Source organism: Oncorhynchus mykiss, chromosome 10 (assembly GCF_013265735.2).
Source record: "Oncorhynchus mykiss isolate Arlee chromosome 10, USDA_OmykA_1.1, whole genome shotgun sequence".
NCBI classification, from domain to species: domain Eukaryota; kingdom Metazoa; phylum Chordata; class Actinopteri; order Salmoniformes; family Salmonidae; genus Oncorhynchus; species Oncorhynchus mykiss.
This window is the reverse complement of record NC_048574.1, coordinates 44,123,891-44,135,069: the sequence shown is the minus strand read 5'-3', so window position 1 is coordinate 44,135,069 and position 11,179 is coordinate 44,123,891. Positions and strand designations below refer to the sequence as shown.

General features: G+C 42.2%; 1 protein-coding gene across 2 annotated transcripts; it reads left to right on the top strand.

Moving 5' to 3' along the window:
• The first annotated feature begins 416 nt into the window (after window positions 1-416).
• Window positions 417-11,092, top strand: LOC110533987 (peroxiredoxin-5, mitochondrial). 2 transcript variants are annotated; one of them, XM_021618600.2, is made up of 6 exons: window positions 417-660; window positions 7,911-8,045; window positions 8,202-8,333; window positions 10,480-10,518; window positions 10,597-10,661; window positions 10,807-11,092. In XM_021618600.2, exons 1-6 carry the CDS (start codon window positions 568-570, stop codon window positions 10,913-10,915), a joined length of 573 nt encoding a protein of 190 aa, XP_021474275.1. In that variant the 5' UTR covers window positions 417-567; the 3' UTR covers window positions 10,916-11,092. The 2 variants fall into 2 exon arrangements, with proteins under 2 accessions (XP_021474275.1, XP_021474276.1); XM_021618601.2 differs by lacking the exon at window positions 10,480-10,518.
• The last annotated feature ends 87 nt before the right edge of the window (window positions 11,093-11,179 follow it).

Here is an 11,179-nt window from a genome sequence, read left to right as displayed (position 1 = left end):
ACGCTCGAGTTAAACCTGAGGCAATATCGAAGATTTTTTATAACTAAACCAAGATAGACCACAGCCTGTCGTTTCCAACGGGAACAAATGAGTCATAGTGGGCAGAACAATCTATGAGTTTGGAAGAGCCAAGTAAGAGTTAGCGAGATCATATTGGCCCGTTCTAATGACATCCCGTTAGGGAACGACTACTTAAAACGTTGACAAAGGGAAAAGTCTACAAAACTCAGTGCACTCTGTTAATAACAGAATTCTCGTTTTGGGAAAAGAAAATTGAGATCAAATATTTCATCGATGAGAACATTTGCAGAATATCGGCCATCTTCTTCCATATTCTCCCCCTGCCGGCCACTGGGCTTCCTCTACTACCATATTTGGTAGTGAGTGGAAACGCCAAGCGGATGATTCACATGTATACATCCGGTGAATATCTGCCTCATTGTTCTATCTGTGGTAACATTTGTAAGCCAATTTTTGTGACAGCCACACTGAATTTGCGGCAGCCAGCCAGTCTGTCCTCTGCTACCACTCGAACAACGTTAAAGGGGCTCGTCTCAACATAGGCCAATGATTTCCAGCTCAGCATTCCTCAAAGGGACCCGTGCGGTCCAGTGCTTCAGACCGTTACACACCACACTCATTGCCAACATGCCTATCAAGGTAAGAAATGCCGTCAGAAAAATGTTTGATCTAAAAATAACGCTCCTTCATGACCTTGACTGCAAACTCGATTCAGTTTTTTTTATTTTATTAAACACGTGATTCTTCTAGTTATTCTCCTTGTTGTCCATGATGCAAACATCCTCCATGCTCAAGCCGCATTATCTAACGTTACTCGATGGCCATAGTGCCCTGATGATGGATGGGTAAAGCATGATCGACTGGTGCATTCAATCAGTGAGCACGGTTACATGCACACGCAAACGAACTATAATCTGACTAAAACGTTTGACATGCTTTGCAATAATACAATTTTCCTTAATAATCATGTTTACATGACACATCTGAAATAAGGCTAAAGTTACCTGATGAGACGTTTTAATACATTCAGAAAATCGCCAAGCCAAATAAAAGTTATACTACACATGTTATTTTTGCGAAGTCTATTTGACTTTGAGTTCGGACATATCGTTTTCACATACACTTTATATAAAATGCATATACTTTCCTAACTCACTTCACTTGAGCATAATACCCACCAGATGCATGCGTTTTGTTTTTACAGATGTCTAGCCCGAATTTAACCGTACTTGGCGCACATGCGCTTCGCTTTTCAACTAGCTAGCAAAGCGGAAGTGTGCGGCCCAATTTGGCGGAAAATCTATTTCTCTTCAGCAGGTAGCGTTTTTTCATTTCGCCCATTTATTGTTTATTTGCTACATGAGATTTATTTTATGAAAGTCTATTCGATAATGCTTAAGTTAAAATTGTACTTATATAAGTAGGACACGTGACATCTTGGCAACTTTGAGAAAAAAAACACTTTATAGGAGTTGCCTCGATGGCTATGCATATTCATAATGAGGCAAGTAGCATAGCATCTTCTCCATTGAATTACAGGCGGTTGATGTCAACAACCCTCATCGAATATTCAAAAAATGATTACAGTAATGATATGTATCCACCAATCCAAACAAGGGATAGGCGTGATGCTGTACAGTCTGCCATGCCGCTTTGTGGACAACTACTCCCATTGTTAAGTGTCAGTATATCTATAATCTTTGAAGCTAGCAAGTTGGAGTCTGTGTGTACTTCCGTTTGTGCCACGGTGAAGCCAACACATGACTTGTTGAAGATATTGAACACAAGCAGTACACAGAACAAGGCTTCATGCCCACCAGATGCATCGAACTCTGCGTTCCAGTGGAAGTCATTCATTGTCAATGGAGCAGTCCGCAAAGCTGCGTTGGGGGGACCGCATTAGGCTGGGTGGGGTGTGTTCTGTGTACCTCATGCGTTCAATGTTTTCAACTCGTGCGTTGCTTTAATGTGTGGGGGTACAAACAGAAGTACAGACCCCAACTACCTAGTTGAAAAGCGAAGCACATGCTCGTCAATTATGGAAAATGCGGGCTAGACATCCGGCAAAACAAAACGCATATGCATGCATCTGGTAAGCCTCGTTCACATTACTACTAAGCGTTCCGTTGCACTGGATGTCATGCATTTCAATGATGACGTCCACAACGGAGTGTAAACACAACGCCCCTGCGGTTGAATGCTCCATTGCGAGACGGATGATGTTGCATACTTTGAAATTGTTCAAATTTTGCATCTTCAGTCCAGCCAGGGTCCGTCGAAGAACCGGAAGTTACCAAAGTACAGAAGAAGATGAAAATATGTGGTTTTCGGTGATGGGTTTTATGGGATAGCTAGCAACTTGGAAACAATGACCCATTCCTATAAGTGAGTACTATTTTAATAATAATGTTAAAATACACGTTGGCTGTTAAGCTAATTATATTATATAACTGTTGCCTCCCGTTTAAGTTTATTGTGATGATAATGGCGTTTGTTTTTGATCATTATTAGGTGGAGGTCGCTAGCTACAATGGTATCTTCAGCCTAGCTTTTAGCTAGCTAGCTGCTCTGCAGCACAAATCAAATCAAATCAAATGTATTTATATAGCCCTTCAAACATCAGCTGATATCTCAAAGTGCTGTACAGAAACCCAGCCTAAAACCCCAAACAGCAAGCAATGCAGGTGTAGAAGCACGGTGGCTAGAAAAAACTCCCTAGAAAGGCCAAAACCTAGGAAGAAACCTAGAGAGGAACCAGGCTATGTGGGGTGGCCATTCCTCTTCTGGCTGTGCCGGGTGGAGATTATAACAGAACATGGCCAAGATGCTCAAATGTTCATAAATGACCAGCATGGTCAAATAATAATAAGGCAGAACAGTTGAAACTGGAGCAGCAGCACGGTCAGGTGGACTGGGGACAGCAAGGAGTCATCATGTCAGGTAGTCCTGGGGCATGGTCCTAGGGCTCAGGTCCTCCGAGAGAGAGAAAGAGAGAAGGAGAGAATTAGAGAACGCACACTTAGATTCACACAGGACACCGAATAGGACAGGAGAAGTACTCCAGATATAACAAACTGACCCTAGCCCCCCCGACACATAAACTACTGCAGCATAAATACTGGAGGCTGAGACAGGAGGGGTCAGGAGACACTGTGGCCCCATCCGAGGACACCCCCGGACAGGGCCAAACAGGAAGGATATAACCCCACCCACTTTGTCAAAGCACAGCCCCCACACCACTAGAGGGATATCTTCAACCACCAACTTACCATCCTGAGACAAGGCTGAGTATAGCCCACAAAGACCTCCGCCACGGCACAACCCAGGGGGGGGCGCCAACCCAGACAGGATGACCGCATCAGTGAATCAGTCCCCTCCAGGGACGGCATGAGAGAGCCCCAGTAAGCCAGTGACTCAGCCCCTGTAATAGGGTTAGAGGCAGAGAATCCCAGTAGAAAGAGGGGAACCGGCCAGGCAGAGACAGCAAGGGCGGTTCGTTGCTCCAGAGCCTTTCCGTTCACATTCCCACTCCTGGGCCAGACTACACTCAATCATATGACCCACTGAAGAGATGAGTCTTCAGTAAAGATTTAAAGGTTGAGACCGAGTTTGCGTCTCTCACATGGGTAGGCAGACCGTTCCATAAAAATGGAGACTACACTCAATCAAATGACCCACTGAAGAGATGAGTCTTCAGTAAAGATTTAAAGGTTGAGACCGAGTTTGCGTCTCTCACATGGGTAGGCAGACCGCCTCCAGCTGTTTGCTTAGAAATTCTAGGGACAATTAGGAGGCCTGCGTCTTGTGACCGTAGCGTACGTGTAGGTATGTACGGCAGGACCAAATCAGAAAGATAGGTAGGAGCAAGCCCATGTAATGCTTTGTAGGTTAGCAGTAAAACCTTGAAATCAGCCCTTGCTTTGACAGGAAGCCAGTGTAGAGAGGCTAGCACTGGAGTAATATGATCAATTTTTTTGGTTCTAGTCAGGATTCTAGCAGCCGTATTTAGCACTAACTGAAGTTTATTTAGTTCTTTATCCGGGTAGCCGGAAAGTAGAGCATTGCAGTAGTCTAACCTAGAAGTGACAAAAGCATGGATTAATTTTTCTGCATCATTTTTGGACAGAAAGTTTCTGATTTTTGCAATGTTACGTAGATGGAAAAAAGCTGTCCTTGAAATGGTCTTGATATGTTCTTCAAAAGAGAGATCAGGGTCCAGAGTAACGCCGAGGTCCTTCACAGTTTTATTTGAGACGACTGTACAACCATTAAGATTAATTGTCAGATTCAACAGAAGATCTCTTTGTTTCTTGGGACCTAGAACAAGCATCTCTGTTTTGTCCAAGTTTAAAAGTAGAAAGTTTGCAGCCATCCACTTCCTTATGTCTGAAACACATGCTTCTATCAAGGGCAATTTTGGGGCTTCACCATGTTTCATTGAAATGTACAGCTGTGTGTCATCTGCATAGCAGTGAAAGTTAACATTGTGTTTTCGAATAACATCCCCAAGAGGTAAAATATATAGTGAAAACAATAGTGGTCCTAAAACGGAACCTTGAGGAACACCGAAATTTACAGTTGATTTGTCAGAGGACAAACCATTCACAGAGACAAACTGATATCTTTCCGACAGATAAGATCTAAACCAGGCCAGAACTTGTCCATGTAGACCAATTTGGGTTTCCAATCTCTCCAAAAGAATGTGGTGATCGATGGTATCAAAAGCAGCACTAAGGTCTAGGAGCACGAGGACAGATGCAGAGCCTCGGTCCGATGCCATTAAAATGTCATTTACCACCTTCACAAGTGCCGTCTCAGTGCTATGATAGGGTCTAAAACCAGACTGAAGCATTTCGTATACATTGTTTGTCTTCAGGAAGGCAGTGAGTTGCTGCGCAACAGCCTTTTCTAAAATTTTAGAGAGGAATGGAAGAATCGATATAGGGCGATAGTTTTTTATATTTTCTGGGTCAAGGTTTGGCTTTTTCAAGAGAGGTTTTATTACTGCCACTTTTAGTGAGTTTGGTACACATCCGGTGGATAGAGAGCCGTTTATTATGTTCAACATGAGAGGGCCAAGCACAGGAAGCAGCTCTTTCAGTAGTTTAGTTGGAATAGGGTCCAGTATGCAGCTTGAAGGTTTAGAGGCCATGATTATTTTCATCATTGTGTCAAGAGATATAGTACTAAAACACTTGAGCGTCTCTCTTGATCCTAGGTCCTGGCAGAGTTGTGCAGACTCAGGACAACTGAGCTTTGAAGGAATACGCAGATTTAAAGAGGAGTCCGTAATTTGCTTTCTAATAATCATAATCTTTTCCTCAAAGAAGTTCATGAATTTATCACTGCTAAAGTGAAAGTCATCCTCTCTTGGGGAATGCTGCTTTTTAGTTAGCTTTGCGACAGTATCAAAAAGGAATTTTGGATTGTTCTTATTTTCCTCAATTAAGTTGGAAAAATAGGATGATCGAGCAGTAGTAAGGGCTCTTCGGTACTGCACAGCACTGTCTTTCCAAGCTAGTCGGAAGACTTCCAGTTTGGTGTGGCGCCATTTCCGTTACAATTTTCTGGAAGCTTGCTTCAGAGCTCGGGTATTTTCTGTGTACCAGGGAGCTAGTTTCTTATGAGAAATGTTTTTAATTTTTAGGGGTGCAACTGCATCTAGGGTATTGCGCAAGGTTAAATTGAGTTCCTCAGTTAGGTGGTTAACTGATTTTTGTCCTCTGGCGTCCTTGGGTAGACAGAGGGAATCTGGAAGGACATCAAGGAATCTTTGTGTTGTCTGTGAATTTATAGCACGACTTTTGATGTTCCTTGGTTGGGGTCTGAGCAGATTATTTGTTGCAATTGCAAACGTAATAAAATGGTGGTCCGATAGTCCAGGATTATGAGGAAAAACATTAAGATCCACAACATTTATTCCATGGGACAAAACTAGGTCCAGCGTATGACTGTGACAGTGAGTGGGTCCAGAGACATGTTGGACAAAACCCACTGAGTCGATGATGGCGCCGAAAGCCTTTTGGAGTGGGTCTGTGGACTTTTCCATGTGAATATTAAAGTCACCAAAGATTAGAATATTATCTGCTATGACTACAAGGTCCGATAGGAATTCAGGGAACTCAGTGAGGAACGCTGTATATGGCCCAGGAGGCCTGTAAACAGTAGCTATAAAAAGTGATTGAGTAGGCTGCATAGATTTCATGACTAGAAGCTCAAAAGACGAAAACGTCATTTTTTTTTTTTGTAAATTGAAATTTGCTATCGTAAATGTTAGCAACACCTCCGCCTTTGCGGGATGCACGGGGGATATGGTCACTAGTGTAGCCAGGAGGTGAGGCCTCATTTAACACAGTAAGTTCATCAGGCTTAAGCCATGTTTCAGTCAGGCCAATCACATCAAGATTATGATCAGTGATTAGTTCATTGACTATAATTGCCTTTGAAGTAAGGGATCTAACATTAAGTAGCCCTATTTTGAGATGTGAGGTATCATGATCTCTTTCAATAATGACAGGAATGGAGGTGGTCTTTATCCTAGTGAGATTGCTAAAGTGAACACCGCCATGTTTAGTTTTGCCCAACCTAGGTCGAGGCACAGACACGGTCTCAATGGTGATAGCTGAGCTGACTACACTGACTGTGCTAGTGGCAGACTCCACTATGCTGGCCTGCACCCTGTTTCATTGTGGAGCTAGAGGAGTTAGAGCCCTGTCTATGTTGGTAGATAAAATGAGAATGATAAAATTATAAAAGCTAGCTTGATTTGCTATGAAATAAAAACAGTTGAGGAAAAGGTTACTAAACAAAACATGTTTTATTATCACCTGAAACAATATATTTATCATGTCTTGAATGAAAAGGTCATATTGGTCAATCTCCCAAAATAAATGCTTTCTCTGACGAGAGGCAGTTGCAGTGTGTTCAGTGTGGTGCATACGTTGGCTTTATCGAAAGTATGCGTCAAACTGTATGCGTAGACGGCTTGACAGAAATGGTAGCAGAAGGTGAATGTTGCATACATATCCAGATGATGCTGCATACTATTTTGCGCAGTGGGGGTCGGTGTGTTTGAAGTTTAAGACTCTGAAGATGATGTACGGGCGTATTGAAATGTGTCACGGTGTAAACAGGGCATCAGCGGGTGGCTGGGACATGCGCACATCAAATCCCCCGCGGGAACTCAGATTAATAGTGTTTTCATTGTCCTAATCATTTGAAAGATTGCTCAGAAAACCAGATGTTTTTATCGGTGTATGCTTACTTTGATTTTGACTTTACACCGATTTAGATAACTAATGACTAATGCCATACTCAGCCTTCAGTTTAATATTTTAACTATTAGTGTGAATGTAAACATACTCAGTCTACCTTTTTTTTTTATAGGTGCAACATTAGATAACCGGATGGGGCAGGTTTAGAAATGGTTACCACATCATTTGTAGGGAATCAGATCTGATATATAAAGGCATATGGCACGAAATCAGCTTTTCTACTTACCACTTTAGACCCCTGTCCTTAGATTTTTCCCAACATGCCATTTTTATTTGTGGTAATATAGCTGAGTCAGGGGTAGACATACCAACACTGTGCATGACTGAGCCAGCTGCTGTTAGTGAGTGCCCCGGAGAGGGCTCTGCTTTTGGCTCTACACATTCAGCAAAGTCACGATGCTCCAGTAGTAACTTTTCAAGGCCATTGTGGTGGCAAAATGTCCATAACCACTCCCTGCAGGTCCAATACATTATTCAAATGTTGCTATACAGAGTCAAGTTACAAATTCAATATCTGTGACTAATGGAATGGGGGTTGCAGAATAAGATTTTAAATTTTTCATGTATAACTTGATTGACCATCAAGTGTTTAACTGAATGCTTCACACTCTCTAGGTTGGAGAAAAACTTCCGGCAGTGGAGGTTCATGAGAATGAGCCAGGCAATAAGGTGTCGATGGACCAACTCTTCAAGGGGAAGAAGGGAGTTCTCTTTGCTGTGCCAGGAGCTTTCACGCCTGGGTGCTCCAAGGTAACCTCCTTTCAGATCATCCTCATTTCAATGAATTTACCTGGATGTGCATTCCTCTTTATTATTTTTTAAAAAGTTTGTTCACTATGTACATTCTGCATGCATCATCTGAAACCACTGTTTCACCGCAAGTCCTTTCTTGCTCTTATCCCTCAGACTCACCTTCCAGGGTTTGTGGAGCAGGCAGCAGCGCTGAAGAGCAAGGGTGTGCAGGAGGTCGCCTGCATCTCCATTAACGACGCATTCGTTATGGCTGCCTGGGGGAAGGAGCATGGAGCAGGCGGCAAGGTGCAGAATGCTGTTTGAAATTAACAAGCTGATACCTTGACCTTCAGCCTTCTGAATTGTCTGTTCTTGTAGTCTACATAGTGCATTATTCAGTCCTGGGCTGAATATCTCCCTTCTGTTATTCTGGTCTCCAGCACTCTACTAGGTACAGGAAATCTTAGTCATCTGGTTGCAAGTCTTTGTCCTAAGTAATCAATCTGCAGTTGCTATATACATTTTTAGACTTTTAATTGAATTATATGTACCCAGTGATGAGCGTATTTCTACTGTCCTATACTATCAGAACCCCATATATAACCTTTTCTTACTCCATTGTTGATAAACAATGTAATTGTAAACAAACACTCTAGGCTAAAAAACTTGATTAAAACTATAATTTTGAGCTCATAGATGGCCTTGCATCCATAGCTGTCTAGGAATTTGAATGGTTACATTTCCCAAGCCCCATCCCTCAGCAGTTTACCAAAAACAGTGGCGGGGTGTACGGCTTTGATGTTTTAACCTCAGATTGCCTCTTTAACATTCATTGGAAATATCTTCTTTCCCAGAGACATTATTACAACAAGCCCAGAACTGGTTAAATTATAGTACCAGTCAAAAGTTTGGACACACCTACTCATTCAAGGGTTTTTATTTGGACTATTTTCTACATTGTAGATTAATAGAAGACATCACAACTATGAAATCATGTAGTAACTAAAAAAAAGTTAAACAAATCAAAATAATTTTTAGATTCTTTAAAGTAGACACCCTTTGCCTTGACAGCTTTGCACATATGTTGAGCACTTGTTGGCTGCTTTTCCTTCACTATGCAGTCCAAACCATCTCAATTGGGTTGAGGTCAGGTGATTGTGGAGGCCAGGTTACCTGATGCAGCACTCATCACTCTCCTTGGTCAAATAGCCCTTACACGGCCTGGAGATGTGTTTTGGGTCATTGTCCTGTTGAAAACCAAATGATAGTCCCACTAAGCGCAAACTAGATGGGATGGTGTATCGCTGCAGAATGCTGTGGTAGTCATGCTGGTTAAGTGTGCCTTGAATTCTAAATAAATCACGACAGGGTCACCATCACACCACCACCTCCATGCTTCACGGTGGGAACCACACATGCAGAGTAGGATTATCTCCGCATCTCACAAAGACACGGCGGTTTGAACCAAAAATCTGAAATTTGGACTCGCTTACACCAAAGGACAGATTTCCACTGGTCATGTTTCTTGGTTCAAGCAAGTCTTCTTATTAGTATACTTTAGTAGTGGTTTCTTTGCAGTAATTCACCCATGAAGGCCTGATTTCACAGTCTCCTCTAAACAGTTGATGTGTCTGTTACTTGAACTCTGAAGTAGTTATTTGGGCTGCAATTTCTGAGGCTGGTAACTCTAATGAACTTATTTTCAGCAGCAGAGGTAACTCTGGGTCTTCCTTTCCTGTAGCGGTCCTCATGAGAGACAGTTTCATAGTGCTAGACGGTTTTTGTGACTGCACTTGGAAGTTCTTCAAAATTGTCCGGATTGACTCGTTTATCTTTGCTTAGTTGAAGTGTTGCCATTATATGGACTTGACTTTTAGTCCTATTTGGTTATCGTCTGTATACCACCCCTACCATGTGATGCCAACTGATTGGCTCAAATGAACAAAATTCTACAAATTAACTTATCAAGGCATTCCAGGTGACTACCTCATGAAGCTGGTTGAGAGAATGCCAAGCTGTCAAGGCAAATATTTATGTTTATCACAATGTAGAACATATTCAAGTTTTTTTTTTTTTTTACTGAATAGGTGTGTCCAAACCTTTGACTGGTACTGTATATTGATTGAGATCTTTCAGTCTAGGCATGTTCTTGAACATGTTGCATCTCGTGTTAGGCCGGGAATCAATCCAACTTTCAAAGTTACGTTTGCGAAGATTGCATTCAAGGTAAAAGCTGCAGATTTCGGTTCAATTGGAAATGACCTTTTAATTCATTGCCATGAACGCTACGGCTTGGTTTCGGATTGAATCCCGGCCCTAATCTGCACAGGATTGGATATAAAACATGTATGCAAGCATGAAATGAATATACCGTTTGTAGTTTAATCATACATACAGCTAGTGTACCCAATTTATACTTGCGTGTGTGGTGTCTACGGCCTGTCTTTTGCAGGTGCGAATGCTGGCTGATCCTACTGGCGCATTCACTAAGGTCAGATACGTCTTCAAAGCCTTGATTTTTATTAGTGTACACTTTGTACACTGAATGTAACCCCTATTTTATTTACAGGCAGTGGACCTATTGCTAGACAACGATCAGATTGTTGCTGTGCTTGGAAACAAGCGCTCCCAGAGGTGAGGTCTTTTCTCATATCAGTGTTAACTTGCTGCAACAGTGGGTCACAGTTAACACTTCTGTTTAGTCTCAACATTTGGATTTCACACTGCAAAAAGCATAATCAACCCCAATAAAGTAATTCATATTCCTTATGTCTCTCAGGTACGCTATGTTGGTGGAAGATGGCGTTGTGAAGAATATCAATGTGGAGCCTGACGGTACTGGTCTGACATGCAGCCTGGCCTCTAATATGCTCTCTGAGCTGGTGTAGGCCTGTTAGGACTAGCTCACTCCAACCAGACAGCAGAAGTCTAACCTTAAGTTACAATGCACTCTCATACTACTTTACCTGACCCTTGTCACATGCCTGTGAAGATAGATGTGGTTTAATGGACAGACATTGTATGGTTCATAAACTGTGATTAAAGCAAAACATGTAGACTGCAAAGATGTTCAAGTTTTTTTTCCACCTGCTTGGGGACTTTCTGGATGATGGCATGGCAGTCCAACTTGATGTTACTGGAGATTCACTAAT

Bases quoted from the DNA above. Each gene is read 5' to 3' on its own strand.
- LOC110533987 (XM_021618600.2), top strand. From the start codon at position 568: ATGATTTCCAGCTCAGCATTCCTCAAAGGGACCCGTGCGGTCCAGTGC. The intron at 661-7,910 runs GTAAGAAATGCC...CACACTCTCTAG, and splicing joins TTGCCAACATGCCTATCAAG to GTTGGAGAAAAACTTCCGGC. The intron at 8,334-10,479 runs GTGCAGAATGCT...TGTCTTTTGCAG, and splicing joins AGCATGGAGCAGGCGGCAAG to GTGCGAATGCTGGCTGATCC.